A 19,387-nucleotide genomic window follows, 5' to 3' on the forward strand; every position below is an offset into this window, starting at 1 on the left:
ACAACATTTTGACTCTTTAGTTTAGTTAGGTGGATTTGGTTTCAAAATATATGCATGTAAGTCTAAGGGGAAGGCAAAATATAAGCAGAAAAAACGTTAGCAGTGGCATGGTTGCGGTATGGTCATACTGCTACTATTCAAACAGACCCCTTTGTAATGGAAATGCAGATTCCTGGCTGGAACGTTTATATATGTATTATGATGATTAATCAATCTGTTTATTTAAAGATCCCCTTTGTTCCATGCCCCGAGGAAGATCTTGAATTGGAATGATTGAAACGCGTAGGGGCTTTTGGGGAATGTTATGTTGCTTTAACCCTATGAGGGAATATATCACTAGAACAGCATATCAGAGCTACCAGTATGATTTTAATAAAGTATATATGATTTTTTATACAAATATACACTATATTGCCAAAAGAATTGGCCCTGCCCTCCCAATCATGTGATTCAGGTGTTCCAATCCCCTCCATGGACACAGGTGTATACAATCAAGCACCTAGGCATGCAGACGGCTTCTACAAACATTGGTGAAAGAATGGGTCGCTCTCAGGAGCTCAGTGACTCCAAGCGTGGTCCCGTGACAGGTGGCCACCTGTGCAATAAGTCCATCCGTGACATTTCCTGGCTACTAAATATTCCACGCTCAAATGTTAGTGGGATTATAACAAAGTGGAAGCAACTGGGAACAACAGCAACTCAGCCACCAAGTGGTAGGCCACGTCACATGACAGAGCGGGGTCAGGGCATGCTGAAACACAGTAAACAATGTAATAGTGTGACAAGAGCAACACCACCTAGAAAAAAGAGGTTACTGCTGAAACACACAGTACACAGAAGTCGCCAACTGTCTGCAGAGTCAACAACTTGGTGTGGCCTTCAGATTAGCACAACAACAGTGCGTAGAGAGCTTCATGGAATGGGTTTCCATGGCCGAGCAGCTGCATCCAAGCCTTCCATCACCAAGTGCAATGCAAAGTGTCGGATGCTGTGGTGTAAAGCACGCCACCACTGGACTCTAGAGCAGAGAAAACGTGTTCTCTGGAGTGACCAATCAGGCTTCTCTGTCTGGCAATCCGATAGACGTGTCTGGGTTTGGAAGTTGCCAGGAGAACGGTACTTGCCTGACTGCATTGTGCCAAGTGTAAAGTTTGGTGGAGGGGGGATCATGGTGTGGGGTTGCTTTTCAGGGGTTGGGCTTGGCCCCCTAGTTCCAGTGAAGGGAACTCTTAAGGCATCAGCATACCAAGACATTTTGGACAATTTCATGCTCCCAACTTTGTGGGAAGAGTTTGGGGATGGCCCCTTCCTATTCCAACATGATTGCGCACCAGTGCACAAACAAGGTCCATAAAGACATGGAGGAGCCAATTTGGGGTGGAAGAACTTGACTGTCCTGCACAGAGTCCTGACCTCAACCCCATAGAACACCTTTGGGATGAATTAGAGCGGAGACTGCGAGCCAGGCCTCCTCCCCCGACATCAGTGCCTGACCTGACCAATGTGCTTCTGGAAGAATGGTCCAACCTTCCCATAGACACCCTCCTAAACCTTGTGGACGGCCTTCCCAGAAGAGTTGAAGCTGTTATAGCTGCAAAGGGCGGAGCCAACTCAATATTGAACCCTATGGACTAAGACTGGGAGGCCATTAAAGTTCATGTGTGTGGAAAGGCAGGCGGCCCAATATTTTTGGCAATATAGTGTATATGAGACGTTTTGTCAGCTGCATTAAAGTCCCAAGGGGGTAAATTTTTTCTTGTGTTCAATATTGGGGCTGAGCAGCCAGTTACTCCATCCTCTTTCTTCGTAGCTAGAACGTTCATTTTTGTTATTTCTTTTCTTACCTGTTTTTTCCAATTTCTTTCAACTGTTTAAGATTTATATCTCATTGAAAATGTTTAAGATTTATATCTCATTGAAAAATAATTTATTTATGGAAAAAAAGGGAAAGGAAAAGAAAGAGATGAGAGGAAAGAAATAAACAGACACATACGTAATATGGGGAATTTTAATTGTTTGTAATTTACAGCAGAAAGAATAGAAAGCATTCAGAAAACATTTTCCATAGTTTAAGGGCAATTCAAAACATTTTGCATGGTTCCAGCAGCTGATTTCTTCAACAGATCCATTGATCTCAGTGATTTTGTTTTTTTTTTTTAATTTTTATTTTTACATGCACAATTACAAAAATAAAACTTACAAAAAAGGAGACATCTATATTAGCTTTACATGCAAGCCTTGGGGACCCCCGTTGGCGCCAACTACTGTGTGGAACTGCTGTAAGCGTGCAACCATGTAGGGATTTCACGTTATAAATTCTATTTCTCGCACACAGTACAGATGTTATTTTTTTTTCATGTTCACAGAAGCTGAACATAAAATTAAAAAAAAAAAAAAAGAAAAAAAAAAAGAAAAAAAAAGAAATAAAAATCTAGAAAATTAAAATGCTGAGAGACAGAATACGTTTAACAATTACATATTATGACAGACTCCTGGCACTTGGGAAATGTTATGTATTCCATCCAAGTTAGCTGTTTTATGCATTTTACATTCAAAATCCAAGATTTTTCACTGCCAGTAAAAGGTTTATTGCAAAAAGTTGCTTTGACAGACACCCTCTTTCATCTGAACAGCTCAATGCATCTGAAGTGCTAGAACAGGCCCTTGTGACTTGCTTTTGTTTCTGATGGTAACAGTAACTTGGAAAGGTCCTGCAATGTTACTGAATCGGATAACATTATCGACACACTGCACAACACCGACCTCAATGTGTATTTTTTTTTTAGTACAAATATACAGAGAATACAGCATTACAAGGGAGACCAGTACTCTTGCCAAGGTGAGAAAAAATTACATTCTTCATGAAAAGTGGAAATATTAATATACAGTTCCAGATAACAAAATTCAAAAAGTTACGCTAATACTAATACACAACAGCAGTGTTATTCCAAAAAGGCTTTTTTTTTTTTTTGATATGTGTATTATTTTTTTTTTTTTATCATCCCGTTCCTTGTGAGTACATAATAAAATACATTCTACTTGGAACACTCAATGTCCCGTCAAAAAAGAGCAGTATATATAATTATTTTTTTATCTTTTAATGTACAGACTATTCATAATGGTGGATTGTGCGTGATCTTATGACAAGTATATAACCTATACATCATTGTTTATTTTTTTTTCAGCTCATTCCTATCTGTACATCTCACATGAAAGGAAAATTAATTTGTTAAAAAAATGCAGCAAGAGTACTGACCTCGTCAATTTTGAGCTTCGTTTTCAAGCCTTTTTGTCTTAAACGTCCTGGATAAAAGTTTCTTACATATGCACATTGTGTAATCTTTACATTTTACTTCTCAGTATAAAAAAAATATACAGTAGAAACTGTTGAAGTAGGGAAAAAAGGCTAGTACAACCTGAATAGTACTGTCTCCCTATACAATCAAATATGTTGCAGATTGTAAGTCTAAAAGTTCAAACAAACGCCGGCAATGAGTGCCAAAAAGTTTAATACCGAAGCACACCTACTTTTTTTGTAACTCTCTTTCCTTTCAAATACTTTATAGTCTGAAAACTTTGGCTTGTTCCTGTGTGGAAATATCTTATACCATGAGTCCCCTACAAGACCAGTTAGCATCTTTTTTTTTTTTTTTTTTCTTTTTTTTATAATTTTTTTTTTTTAATACTTCTTACACTTTTGTATTACACTTTTCATTTGTGTGCAATTATTAGTTAACATTTTCTGACTTCCAGCAAAGAGATATGAAAATGTGAAACATATTCTCTACTTTCATACTATTTGAGTTATTTTTTTTTGTGTTTTTTTTTACTTTTTTGTTAGCATTTTATTGAGTTTCAGTCTACATTTTTTTTTTATTGGCGTGAGTGTATGATTTTAAGCATATACAGTTTTTTTTTTTTTTATGAGTATTTGCTTTGCGAAACTAAATTTTTCTTAAGCGATATAGCATTCACGTTACTTGGCACCATTGGCAAAAAAAAAAAAAAAAAAAGATAAATAAGATTAAACATAAAAAAATAAGATAAAATTATGTTTTGGTAGCCAAATATGAAATGTAAACATATCCGTTTATTAATGTTAATTAGCTTTTTCTAAGTCTAAATACAATAGCTCTTTTTTTTTGCAGTTAATCATGCTTAGCAAAATGTTCTTCTAAAGAACATTTAAAATAAATTACTCTTATAGTGAAATAAAATTTTTGTTTCATTTTACAGACCATAGCCACTAATGCTTTGCTTTTTTTCACTTCTTTTGTGTTCTTGGTTTCATGCACATATCTTATTTTTTTTTTTTAATTAATATATACAATATATACAGACAACTCATCCACACATTTCCAATGCAGTCCAGCAAATCTACACGTAATAAGGGATTCCAGCCATGGTATTATCCTGCATCCAATGAATTATATTTGTTTGATATATTTTTTTTCCCATTTCCATTCCCACCTTCTGTATACAATTCTTTCTCTTGTTCGTTGTTTGAGAAGTCCAAATATACTATTAACTGGCCAGCACGCAGCACCAATTGATTCTTAGGTGGCAAAATGTTCAGGCAATGTAAATGCAACCCTATGGGGCAGTATGGGTAATCCCTATGGGCAGTATATGCAACCCCTGTGGGAAGCAGGCAATCGATACACACAAGGTGTTTTTTTTTTATTTATTTATTTTTTTTCTAGCTTCTATCTTCTGAGATTAGACTCAACTAATACCTAAACATCAATGAACATGTAACTTCATGAAAAAAATATTTTTTTTTTTTTTAGAAGATATAATCTTCATTCTGCTTACATATATCTTTATATATAATTATTTGTGCATAACATAGAGGTCTCCGCTTTAAAAGTGGAGTTTTGCTAAATACTGGTAGAGGCAAGAGTGTCAATGGTCAACTGTAAGTGATCTGTAACCAATTATTACAGAACAGCTTAATGGCGTAGTTGGCAGGATTATACTGAATCTGCATGTGTTTGAATATTTATCGTATATAGGGGGTTAGTAGTAATTATACCGTGCACACTCATTTTTGTGAGATGGATATATCATACAGATTTGCAAATTCATTGTTACCGTGTGAAGAAAATGTGGAAACCAACTATTCTTGTGTCAGCTTTAAAATTTTTTTTTTTTTTTAGCAGATGCTGACTCTAAATCCTCCTCACTCAAGAGTAATGTGCACAATGCATAGATATGTTTATATACATAGAATTTTGAATAAAACAATAAAAAAAAAAAAAAAAGTCAAGCATAAAAAAACCACTCTTTTCATGTGGTCGGGCTGACTCCTTTCGCCACACTAAATGACCGACACGTTTTACGAAGTTTGCATCTCTTGAAGACGTATGGTGTTTAAACTATGTTCTAAGCGTAATGGTATTCATTTCTATGTCTATAAATTGCAAGTTTTATGATGTCATTATGGGGAGTACTAGAATTTTGGAGGTGCTATCAAAGACGCAGCTCAGGTACGGACAGTAAGACAGTCGAGCTATAAATCATGGTCCAAACCTTCCATTCGTTCAAGGATGTCCATGGCCTCCTTGTGAGTGATCGATGGCTGTGGGTTTAGCATTCAGAATTTGCTTGTGCATTTCCACCTTTGCTCAATAATTTTTGGTATAACATTTGAACAGTTCCACACGTTGTTCGAATTCAGCCCTATATGAATCTCAGGGCTCCCGGTCTCGAGAGACTGGAGCTACGGTCAATCACCTCCTGGCGCCATATGTTTTATTTCCCATGATTCAACAGAAGATTAAATTCCAAGATGTCTTGCTGAACAAAGCAAAAGTTGTCCATGAAAGTGCAAATGCAATGACCAAAAAAGATTACTGTTAAAATCCTGCAGGTGATCTCTTGAAAACTGCAGTGTTTTTGTTTTTTGTTTTTTTAATTATTTTTTTTTTTTATTTTTATTTTTTTTTCGTTTGTTGCATGTCTCTGCTAAAAACAGAAAATGAAACAGTCCAAAAAAGCACTGTCACATTGCTAAGGGGCGCTGTTTTATATCCTCAAGTTCCTTGGCCTTTTTCGATTCTTTCACTCTGAAAACAAAAGAAATATAGAATTAAAATGGCTACAACCTGGGAATAGGTCAGTTAACTGTCATGTATAAATGTTTCCTCAGTAATGCTGGAGGACGACTAAGGACCAAAATGGGACAAAAGTAAAGTTCTGTTAGTGCATATGATTGCATCATTGACAGCAGTTCTATCAATTACAATGCCAAGGATAAAGCAATGATCAAGAGAAATAAGTAACAAATTTTATCGGGAATGCTTCTGTAAGTACACTTTGTAGATGACCTGATATCTCTTAACGTATCCTCAAGATGATAAGCAATGTCACATCCTGGACCAAGAGAGAAATGATCAGAGAGATGGGTAGATGGTGCTGGAACCCCAGGTAATTTACACCTCCACAGGTGGATGATGTGCAGAGTTACAACATTGGGCAGGCAAGTCTCATGTAAATGAATACTTTTGGCTTTCAACCTCTGGATGTGGCACTCTTGCTCTTTGTCCACACTCCAATTCTACTCTGAAGGGCTTCTAAGACCACTTCAGAGTAGAATCGGAATGTGGACAAAGAGCAAGAGTGCCACATCCAGCAAGAGTGCCACATCCAGAGGTTGAATGCCAAAAGTATTCATTTTTAAGAAAAGTTGTTCAACCAAGATCTGTGACTACAGCCAAACTGTTATGGCGTTCAGAAGAAACGATGAAGGGGGCATTTCTGAGCCCCCCAGAATGTGTTGGCTGTAATGACAGAGCTTGCTCAAAAGGTAAAAGTGGAAGAAATAATTTTGGACTCCAACATCTTGGTGCAGTGCTCCTGTTCTTCCGGAAAGAAATTTTGTCAAATCCTTCCGACTCATTGGGCAGGCAAGTCTCATGTAGAGAAGAGCTTTTAAGACCACTTCAGAGTAGAATCGGAGTGCGGACAAAGAGCAAGAGTGCCACATCCAGAGGTTGAAAGCCAAAAGTATTCATTTTTAAGAAAAGTTGTTCAACCAAGATCTGTGACTACAGCCAAACTGTTATGGAAGAAATACTTTTGGACTCCAACATCTTGGTGCAGTGCTCCTGTTCTTCCGGCAAGAAATTTGTCAAATCCTTCCGACTCTTCCATCACACCATACATGGTGTCCACAGAAGGCTCAGTCCTTGCAAGCAATGGAGAAAATTAAATAATTGCTTGTGCTGATCAGATCTGGCCTTGTAGGACTTTTGTAAAGGGTGACAGCCATTGTGGAAGAAGCAATAAATATTGCACACAGAGATTATCCAAATTGACACATATCTGTGCAAGTGAACAAGCACTAATCTTTCCATTTTTTATACTTTCATCATTTGTGCACACTTGTTGGACAGAGGATCAAGGAATAAACCAGTTGTGGGGTAAGCAGGGGGTCTCCAAACCTTTCAGTATGTTTGCCACAACTTATATATTACAGGTAAGCCAAAAAAACCCAGTTTTATAAATTAATGAATGAAATTGAATGAATAAGTAATCATCAAGATATAATGAAAAACAACAGAGGAAGAACTTCAGTAAAAAAGAAAGAAAAAAAGAAATTCCAAATAAACTTGAGCCCACCTGAGTTCCTCCTACATTAGAGTCCCACCAGGCAATTACAGCATGACTGGTAGCCTGGAAATCCCAGGAGCAAGGCTATAGAAGCCATAGATCAGGGGTGTCCAAACAATGGCGCTCCAGATGTTGAGGAACTGCAAGTCCCATGAGGCCTTGCAAGACTCTGACATCCACAGGCAAGACACCCAGAGGCAGAGGCATGATGGGACTTGTAGTCCTTCATCAGCTGGAGGGCCATAGTTTGGACACCCCTGCCATAGATGGTTCAAATCTCAGCTGGTTCAGCAGGGGCCAATCAAGATTTCAACTATTTATAGGCAGGCTGATTGGATCAACTTGGGTACAACCAACATATCGGAATTCTAGTATGGATCAACTTGGGTACAACCGGCATATCGGAATTCTAGTATGGATCAACTTGGGTACAACCATCATATCGGAATTCTAGTATGGATCAACTTGGGTACAACCAGCATATCAGAATTCTAGTATGGATCAACTTGGGTACAACCATCATATCGGAATTCTAGTATGGTTTAACTTGGGTACAACCAGGATATCGGAATTCTAGTATGGATCAACTTGGGCACAACTATCATATCGGAATTCTAGTATGGATCAACTTGGGTACAACCAGCATATTGGAATTCTAGTATGGATCAACTTGGGTACAACTATCATATTGGAATTCTAGTATGGATCAACTTGGGTACAACTATCATATCGGAATTCTAGTATGGATCAACTTGGGTACAACTATCATATCAGAATTCTAGTATGGATCAACTTGGGTACAACCAGCATATTGGAATTCTAGTATAGATCAACTTGGGTACAACTAGGATATCGGAATTCTAGTATGGATCAACTTGGGTACAACTATCATATCGGAATTCTAGTATGGATCAACTTGGGTACAACTATCATATCGGAATTCTAGTATGGATCAACTTGGGTACAACTATCATATCGGAATTCTAGTATGGATCAGCTTGGGTACAACCAGCATATCGGAATTCTAGTATGGATCAACTTGGGTACAACTATCATATCGGAATTCTAGTATGGATCAACTTGGGTACAACTATCATATCGGAATTCTAGTATGGATCAACTTGGGTACAACTATCATATCGGAATTCTAGTATGGATCAGCTTGGGTACAACCAGCATATCGGAATTCTAGTATGAATCAACTTGGGTACAACCAGGATATCGGAATTCTAGTATGGATCAACTTGGGTACAACCAGGATATCGGAATTCTAGTATGGATCAACTTGGGTACAACCAGGATATCAGAATTCTAGTATGGATCAACTTGGGTACAACCAGCATATCGGAATTCTAGTATGGATCAACTTGGTTACAACCAGCATATCGGAATTCTAGCATGGATCAACTTGGGTACAACCAGCATATCGGAATTCTAGTATGGATCAACTTGGGTACAACCAGTATATCAGAATTCTAGCATGCAAGGATGGCTCCATTGCTGGCAGGGATGGCTCTCTGTGCCCCCCTCTTCACCAAGAGAACACAATAGCTCCATGAGAGGGGTTTCCCCATCCACGCTGACTTTGTTGATGGGGGAGTTGAGCAATTTTCTTTCCTGCAACTCATGGTTACCTCAGCCTGTCTGAGCAAGTACAGTCCTCATGTAAGTGCTAAGGTAAGAATGTGATTGGTTGTTAAGATGCCGGGGTCTTAGCAACCAACAATGGTACAATGACAATGCAGCCTGGAGACCAAGAGGAAAGGGGGAAATTGAGGGTATTTGGGATAAACAAAGACAATAGCCTGACCTGAAGACCCATGTGAGATGCAACTAATGCTAGCTGTGGGCCAGATAAAATCTTGCAGTGGCCTACATTTGGCCCACGGGCCATAGTTTTGGTGACCCCTCCTCTTGAAGATGGACGGATGTCTCACTACTGTTGTTCTGAGTGAGACATCAGCTCATGAATGTCCAACTGTATAAGAAACCAGGCCTATGACATCTGTCTCCAAGTGCATGGGTGATTTTGGACATGAAAGGGTCTTCATATTAATATCTCATTGCCATCACCAAATCCCTGAAATAGGTAGCCTAATGCTGAACCATAACATAGTGCTGAACACAAGACTGCATACTGTAAATGCCTAGATGATTATAAATACAGGCGACCAAGGAAATAAAATACCAGCACATCGCAGAAGATTCTCCAAGCATGGTAACTTGGCATACAAATGGGATCCCTGCATATTGTCAGTCTATACAAGACCTTATTGCTTGACAATATTCCAAAAAAACTAAAAAACATTGAGTACAAAAAAGGTAACAGTGCAAAGCAACAAGTCAACAAGTCCATTGTAAGAACATACTCATATCCATGGCTCCACTCAGGACTCACTCCTCTCATCATACATAGACAACCCAGGTGCCAGCTACCACAGCCCATCTCCCAGTGCCTGGACAAGGTCATCTAATGCCCAGGGCGAAGAAGCCAAATGCCCCCCCCCCCAAAAAAAAATGTATGGACATTATGTGCCAGCAAAAATCCCCTTCTTCCCCCCTCCAAAAAATCAAAGCACTGATCTTTACACTTACCTACTAAGCATAAATTCCCTTTGCAAGCCAAAATATTCTTCCCAAGCCAAAATCCCCCCTCTTCCAGTACAAATCTCCCCTGCCAACTCAAATCTTCTCCCTCCCAAAATCTCTCCCCTCCTAGCACAAATCCTATACGTTATATGGCACAGCCAATGGGAGACTTTGGAGGACTTTCCTCAATCTACCAGGTGCTGCTGTTATTGAGGCCTGGAGAGCACATTTTACAGAGGGAGGGATTTGTGGTGTGGGTGATTATAGCTTTAGGAGTGTACTGTAGATGTTTGTGCTGGAAGAGGGTTTTTGTGCATGTTGTGAGGGGAGATGCATGTTAGTTATTCCTGACCTCTGCGCTGTGTTATGTACTATTTACCTCTGTTTTGTGCCTAACATACTTTTGACCTCTGCGCTGTGTCCTTTACACACTACTGACCTCTGCTTTGTGTCCCTTACACACTACTGACCTCTGCTTTGTGTCCCTTACACACTACTGACCTCTGCTCTGTGTCCCTTACACACTACTGACCTCTGCTCTGTGTCCCTTACACACTACTGACCTCTGCTCTGTGGCCCTTACACACTACTGACCTATGCTCTGTGTCCCCTACACACTACTGACCTCTGCTCTGTGTCCCTTATACACTACTGACCTATGCTCTGTGTCCCTTACACACTACTGACCTCTGCTCTGTGTCCCTTACACACTACTGACCTATGCTCTGTGTCCCTTACACACTACTGACCTCTGCTCTGTGTCCCTTACACACTACTGACCTGTGCTCTGTGTCCCTTACACACTACTAACCTATGCTCTGTGTCCCTTACACACTACTGACCTCTGCTCTGTGTCCCTTACACACTACTGACCTCTGCACTGTTATGTTCTACCGAACTCTGCTCTGTTTGTTCTGCACTACCTACCTTTGTTCTGTGCCTTACATGCTACTGACCTCTGTTCTGTCTGTTAAGTACTATTGTCCTTTGCTCTGTACTTTACATGCTACTGACCTCTGCACTGTGTGTTACGTACTACTGACCACTGTATTGTATGTTACATACTACTGACCTCTGCTCTGTCTGTTACGTACTATTGTCCTTTGCTCTGTGCCTTATATACTACTGACCTCCGCTCTGTGCTTTACATACTACTGACCTCTGCATTGTACCTTACATACTACTGACCTCTGCATTGTACCTTACATACTACTGACCTCTGCTCTGTGCCTTACATACTACTGAGCTCTGCACTGTGTGTTACGTACTACTCACCACTGTATTGTATGTTACGTACTACTGACCTCTGCACTGTGTGTTATGTACTACTGATCTTTGCTCTGTGCCTTACATATTACCAACCTCTGCACTGTGTGTTACATACTACTGACCTCTGCTCTGTGCCTTACATACTACTGATGTCTGCATTATGTTATGTACTATTGATCTTTGCTCTGTGCCTTACATACTACTGACCTCTGCGCTGTGCATGACATACTATGAACCGCTGTACTCTATGTTACCCTGAACTGTTTGATTTGCACTACTGACCTGTAAATCTAGCCTTACATACTACTGAACTCTGTGTTACTACTGAACTCTGCATTACTTACATTTGACCCCTGAACTTTGCATTGCTTACTACTAATATAAGTATCTTACCTTACATACTACTGATTTCTGAACTTTGCATTGCTTACTACTGATATGAGGATCTTACCTTACATACTACTGATTTCTGAACTTTGCATTGCTTACTACTGATATGAGGATCTTACCTTACATACTACTGATTTCTGAACTTTGCATTGCTTACTACTGATATGAGGATCTTACCTTACATTCTACTGATTTCTGAACTTTGCATTGCTTACTACTGATATGAGGATCTTACCTTACATACTACTGATTTCTGAACTTTGCATTGCTTACTACTGATATGAGGATCTTACCTTACATACTACTGATTTCTGAACTTTGCATTGCTTACTACTGATATGAGGATCTTACCTTACATTCTACTGATTTCTGAACTTTGCATTGCTTACTACTAATATGAGGATCTTACCTTACATACTACTGATTTCTGAACTTTGCATTGCTTACTACTGATATGAGGATCTTACCTTACATACTACTGATTCCTGAACTTTGCATTGCTTACTACTGATATGAGTATCTTACCTTACATACTACTGATTTCTGAACTTTGCATTGCTTACTACTGATATGAGTATCTTACCTTACATACTACTGATTTCTGAACTTTGCATTGCTTACTAAAGATATGAGGATCTTACCTTACATACTACTGATTTCTGAACTTTGCATTGCTTACTACTAATATGAGTATCTTACCTTACATACTACTGATTTCTGAACTCTGCTTTACTACTCTGCAGTGCCTATTACTGACCCTTAAACTTTGCATTACTTACTACTGACCTCTGAACTCTTTACAAGTTCCTTACATTCTAATGGGGCCTTGCAAGGTTATCTACTTAAAAAAAAGCTTGCTTCACCATGATGATTTTAATCTCTTCCATGTTGTTCAGATAGATCTCCACCTCTCCAGGGCTACCTACCTCTGGTCTATGGGTACCCTTTTTTTTTTTTTTTACTGAGGGCAGCCTCACTAGATATATTTTGCTACATAAGAATTTGATTGACCTCCTACAAATGACAAACTACCAACAAGGTACATTCAGCCCCTTCGAGATACATGTCCAGGATCACCTTGGGACATGCAACACTGAAACCATTTCTTCCCATTTCAGTGCTTCAAGTAATCCGAACAATGAGATACAGAGATCACACATACATATTATGCAACATTTATCAAGGAAGTATAGATAGCGTCCACATTCCAGGAATTCCATGTACAACCTAGACCACTAAGGTCAAAACAGTGGGAATTTTAGGACATCAAATTGTATATAGACATATTAAAATAAATAAAAAAAACAACAATAAAAAAATAAAATAAAATAATATTATATATATATTTATATATATATACACAGTGCTGTGAAAAAGTATTTGCCCTCTTCCTGATCTTTTTTTCTTTGCATATTTGTGACACTTCAGATCGGGGACATGGCTTTGGCATGGCAGAGTGAGGACATGTTCTTTCAGAGCTCCCGGTCAGAAGGAGATCCTGAAGGAGAAGGTCCAGCAATCAGTTTGTGACTTCAAGCTGAAGCGCCCTTGGCTTATGGAGCAGGAAAGTGATCTGAAACACATCAGCAAGTCCACCTCTGAATGGCTCCAAAGAAAATGAAGGTTTTGGAGTGGAATAGTCAAAGTCTGAACTTAAATCCAATTGAGATGCTGTGGCATGACCTCAAACAGGCCGTTCATGTTTGAAAACTCTCCAATGTGGTTGAATTTAAACAATTCTGAAAAAAAGAGTGGGACATCATTTCTCCACTGTGATGTGAACAACTCATTGCCAGTTATCCCAAACACTTGATTGCAGTTGTTGTCATCAAGGGTGGCACAACCAGGGACAGCGCTACCTCTAGGTGAACTAGGCAGCTGCCTAGGGCGCAGCCACGGCCAGTGCCACATTCCTCTCCTGTCACCATCCCGGATGGATGTCACCTCTAGAGCCGCCATCCCTTCCCCACACACACCGGTGCACCTGCACACAGCAGACGTGAGCTGAGATCCCGGCAGCAGACAAGGTCTTTCACTGGACAATGGTGATCGATGTTCACTGCAGCTGAAAATAGCCCAAAGCCCCGATCGCCGCCTGTCATTGCCCGTCAGCATGGAGCACGAGGTGGAGGTGTTGGTGTGGCCGGTCTGCAGGAGTGTACCGGAAGAGGTGAAGGAATGTCCGCTACGAAGGACTGAGCAGAGGCTGCAAGCCGAGATGGAGGAGTTCAGGCACGGGGTGGAGAGGCGGCTGCACCTGGGGGGACCCCCTTCCTGGTCCATCACCGACCTGCAGTGTGAGAACCCGAGGCTGCAGGATCAGGTGGACAAACTCAGCTGCCAGGGGGAACCATGGAAGTACTGAGCCGGACTTATCGGGGACGAACAGACCAGATACTTCAGCCATGCACAGCTCACTGTGTCTGGCAAGGCGGCTCAGGTGAGTTCAATGAGGGGGTATAGTCTATGGAGGGCAGTGTATAGAGGAAGGGGGGTGTAAGGTTACAGGGAGGCAGTGTATACAGGAAAGGGTGTGTAGGGTTAAAGGGGGGCAGTGTGTACAGGAAAGGGAGTGTAGGGTTAAAGGGGGGCAGTGTATACAGGAAGGGGTGTAGGGTTAATGGGGGCAGTGTATACAGGAAAGGGGGTGTAGGGTTAAAGGGGGGCAGTGTATAGAGGAAGGGGGGTGTAAGGTTACAGGGAGGCAGTGTATACAGGAAAGGGGGTGTAGGGTTAAAGGGGGGCAGTGTATACAGGAAGGGGTGTAGGGTTAATGGGGGCAGTGTGTACAGGAAAGGGGGTGTAGGGTTAAAGGGGGGCAGTGTGTACAGGAAAGGGGGTGTAGGGTTAAAGGGGGGCAGTGTATACAGGAAAGGGGGTGTAGGGATAAAGGCGGGCAATGTATACAGGAAAGGGGGTGTAGGGATAAAGGGGGGCAGTGTGTACAGGAAAGGGGGTGTAGGGTTAAAGGGGGGCAGTGTATACAGGAAAGGGGGTGTAGGGTTAAAGGGGGGCAGTGTATACAGGAAAGGGGGTGTAGGGTTAAAGGGGGGCAGTGTGTACAGGAAAGGGGGTGTAGGGTTAAAGGGGGGCAGTGTATACAGGAAAGGGGGTGTAGGGTTAAAGGGGGGCAGTGTGTACAGGAAAGGGGGTGTAAGGTTAAAGGGGGGCAGTGTATACAGGAAAGGGGTGTAGGGTTAAAGGGGGGCAGTGTATACAGGAAGGGGGTATAGGGGTAAAGGGGGGCAGTGTGTACAGGAAAGGGGGTGTAGGGTTAAAGGGGGGCAGTGTATACAGGAAGGGGGTGTAGGGTTAAAGGGGGGCAGTGTGTACAGGAAAGGGGGTGTAAGGTTAAATGGCACAGTGTGTGCAGGAAGGGGGGCAGTGTGTGCAGGAAGGGGGTGTAGAGTTAAAGGACACAGTGTGTGCAGGAAGGGGGGCAGTGTGTGTAGGAAGGGGGGTGTAGCATTAAAGAGGTGCAGTGTTTGAAAGGAAAATAGGGGTGAAGTGTGTGCAGGAAGAGGGGTGTAGGAATAAGGGGGTGGGGGAGGTAGTATGTGCAGGAAGGGGAGCAGTGTGTACAGATTTATTATTTATTTATTTGGGGGAGGGGGGTGCAAGTAACTGCCCTTGCCTAGGGCACATAACAGTCTAGCATCGGCCCTGGGCACAACCAGTTATTAGGGGGCAATTACTTTTTCCACATAGGGCCAGGCAGGTTTGGACAGCTTTTTTTGTTCCTTAGTAAATGAAATCAGCATTTAAAAACTGCATTTTGTATTTACTCAGGTTATCTTTGTGTAATATTAACATTTTTTTGATGATCTGAATCATTTAAGTTACAAAGTTACATAGTTAGTCTGGCTGACAAAAAAGACAAAAGTCCACCCAGTTCAACCATGAAAAAAAAAAAGTTATAATCCTACACCCACAGTTGATCCAGCAAAGCACGATCCAATTTGCTCCTGCTGGGAAAAAAATGGAGATCATATCCATGGAGATCCTATCCCCCCATATGTAATATACATGGAGATCATATCTCCCCCTTATGTATTATACATGGAGATCATATCCCCCCTTATGTATTATACATGGAGATCATATCCCCCTTATGTATTATACATGGAGATCATATCACCCCTTATGTATTATACATGGAGATCATATCCCCCCTTATGTATTATACATGGAGATCATATCCCCCCTTATGTATTATACATGGAGATCATATCCCCCCTTATGTATTATACATGGAGATCATATCCCCACCCCCCTTATGTATTATACATGGAGATCATATCACCCCCTTATGTATTATACATGGAGATCATATCCCCCCTTATGTATTATACATGGAGATCATATCCCCCCCTTATGTATTATACATGGAGATCATATCCCCCCTTATGTATTATACATGGTGATCATATCCCCCCTTATGTATTTATACATGGAGATCATATCCCCCCTTATGTATTATACATGGAGATCATATCCCCCCATATGTAATATACATGGAGATCATATCTCCCCCTTATGTATTATACATGGAGATCATATCCCCCCTTATGTATTATACATGGAGATCATATCCCCCTTATGTATTATACATGGAGATCATATCCCCCCTTATGTATTATACATGGAGATCATATCCCCCCTTATGTATTATACATGGAGATCATATCCCCCCTTATGTATTATACATGGTGATCATATCCCCCCTTATGTATTATACATGGAGATCATATCCCCCCTTATGTATTATACATGGAGATCATATCCCCACCCCCCTTATGTATTATACATGGAGATCATATCACCCCCTTATGTATTATACATGGAGATCATATCCCCCCTTATGTATTATACATGGAGATCATATCCCCCCCTTATGTATTATACATGGAGATCATATCCCCCCTTATGTATTATACATGGTGATCATATCCCCCCTTATGTATTTATACATGGAGATCATATCCCCCCTTATGTATTATACATGGAGATCATATCCCCCCATATGTAATATACATGGAGATCATATCTCCCCCTTATGTATTATACATGGAGATCATATCCCCCCTTATGTATTATACATGGAGATCATATCCCCCCTTATGTAATATACATGGAGATCATATCTCCCCCTTATGTATTATACATGGAGATCATATCCCCCTTATGTATTATACATGGAGATCATATCCCCCCTTATGTATTATACATGGAGATCATATCCCCCCTTATGTATTATACATGGAGATCACATCCCACCTTATGTATTATACATGGAAATCATATCCCCCCTTATGTATTATACATGGAGATCATATCCCCACCCCCCTTATGTATTATACATGGAGATCATATCACCCCCTTATGTATTATACATGGAGATCATATCCCCCCTTATGTATTATACATGGAGATCATATCCCCCTTATGTATTATACATGGAGATCATATCCCCCCTTATGTATTATACATGGAGATCATATCCCCCCTTATGTATTATACATGGAGATCATATCCCCCCTTATGTATTATACATAGAGATCATATCCCCCCTTATGTATTATACATGGAGATCATATCCCCCCTTATGTATTGATATCATATCCCCCCCTTATGTATTATACATGGTGATCCTATCCCCCCCTTATGTATTATACATGGAGATCATATCCCCCCTTATGTATTATACATGGGAGATCATATCCCCCCTTATGTATTATACACGAAGATCATACCCCCCCTTATGTATTATACATGGAGATCATATCCCCCCCTTATGTATTATACATGGAGATCATATCCCCCCTTATGTATTATACATGTTGATCATATCTCCCTTATGTATTATACATGGAGATCATATCCCCCCTTATGTATTATACATGGAGATCATATCCCCCTTATGTATTATACATGGAGATCATATCCCCCCCCCTTATGTATTATACATGGAGATCATATCCCCCCTTATGTATTATACATGGAGATCATATCCCCCCTTATGTATTATACATGGAGATCATATCCCCCCTTATGTATTATACATGGAGATCATATCCCCCCTTATGTGTTATACATGGAGATCATATCCCCCCTTATGTATTATACATGGAGATCATATCCCCCCTTATGTATTATACATGGAGATCATATCCCCCCTTATGTATTATACATGGAGATCAAATCCCCCCTTATGTATTATACATGGAGATCATATCCCCCTTATGTATTATACATGGTGATCATATCCCCCTTATGTATTATACATGTAGATCATATCCCCCCCCCTTATGTATTATACATGGAGATCATATCCCCCCTTATGTATTATACATGGAGATCATATCCCCCCTTATGTATTATACATGGAGATCACATCCCCCCTTATGTATTATACATGGAGATCATATCCCCCCTTATGTATTATACATGGTGATCATATCCCCCCTTAATCTCCTTTTCTCAAGAGAGAATAAATTCAGTTCCTCTAATCTTTCCTCATAGCTGAGCTCCTCCATGCCTCTTATCAGTTTGGTTGCCCTTCTCTGTACTTTCTGCAGTTCCCCAATGTTCTTTATGTGAAATTGTGACAAATCTGCCAAAAAAAAAAAATCAGGAAGGGGGCAAATACTTTTTCACAGCATTGTATATATTTATTATCACATAAATTATTAAAATATCATGCACTGCTGTTTGTGTTTAGCACACACAGAACACATATAACTTCTACATTCTCCCCATCTTAACCTCAGTAGACACGAGATACGAGGCACAGCTTTTCTGCCCTGAAAGTCTGTATCTGTAGGTGACTCAATGCATCCCTCAGGTCCTGACAGGTGAGCTTTAGAAACAGAGGACCTAGTGTGGACAGGAGCTACTGCTGGTTGGGGTGCTTCCTTCATGTGTTCTTTCCTTCCCTCTTCTGTTGCTGATGTCAGGATGGTGGGGACCATGATCTCTCTGGGGATGCCTCCCTATTTAATTGTTTTTAATGGTTTTATATGATACATTGTTGTTTACATAAGACAGTCTACTTTTTTACTCTGGAGCACGGGTGTCAAACTGGCGGCCCTCCATCTGTTGCCAAACTACAAGTCCTATGAGGCATTGCAAGATTGACAGTTACAAGCATGACTCCCAATGGTAGAGGCATGATGGGACTTGTAGTTTGGCAACAGCTGGAGGGTCGCCAGTTTGACACCCCTGCCCTAGAGGAACCCTTCGAATAATTTTCAGGTCTCCAGGAGGTGGCCATTGTTCATTGGAGGTCATTGGAAAAATGCCCCTTACAGTGGTGGTGGTCAGTGGCAAAAATGCCCTCCTTATAGCGGTGTTCAGAATGTCACCCTTGCAGTCATGCCATGTCCCGTGGATTCTGTCCCCTCACGATTATTGCGGCTTCCTTCCTGCTCTATCCTAAGCTCTCTAATCAACATCTTCAACCGCTCCCTCTCCACCAGCACCTTTCCCTCCTGGCTCAAACATGCACTGGTTGCCCCCATACTTA

General features: G+C 40.7%; 1 protein-coding gene across 10 annotated transcripts in view; it reads right to left on the reverse strand.

Annotated features, from left to right (window-relative positions):
* Positions 1–1,994: 1,994 nt before the first annotated feature.
* Positions 1,995–19,387, reverse strand: part of CAMTA1 (calmodulin binding transcription activator 1) — a 249,155-nt gene continuing 231,762 nt past the window's right edge. For all 10 annotated transcript variants that reach the window (XM_089663132.1, XM_089663131.1, XM_089663126.1 and 7 more), the window contains one exon: positions 1,995–6,068. In XM_089663132.1, coding sequence (XP_089519258.1) covers positions 6,005–6,068 — 64 coding nt within the window. In that variant the 3' untranslated portion in view covers positions 1,995–6,004. The remainder of the gene's footprint in view (positions 6,069–19,387) is intronic.

The sequence above is a fragment of the Staurois parvus genome, unplaced genomic scaffold (genome assembly GCF_062004578.1).
Source record: "Staurois parvus isolate SC_StPar_1 unplaced genomic scaffold, SC_StPar_1.0 ptg001631l, whole genome shotgun sequence".
NCBI lineage: Eukaryota > Metazoa > Chordata > Amphibia > Anura > Ranidae > Staurois > Staurois parvus.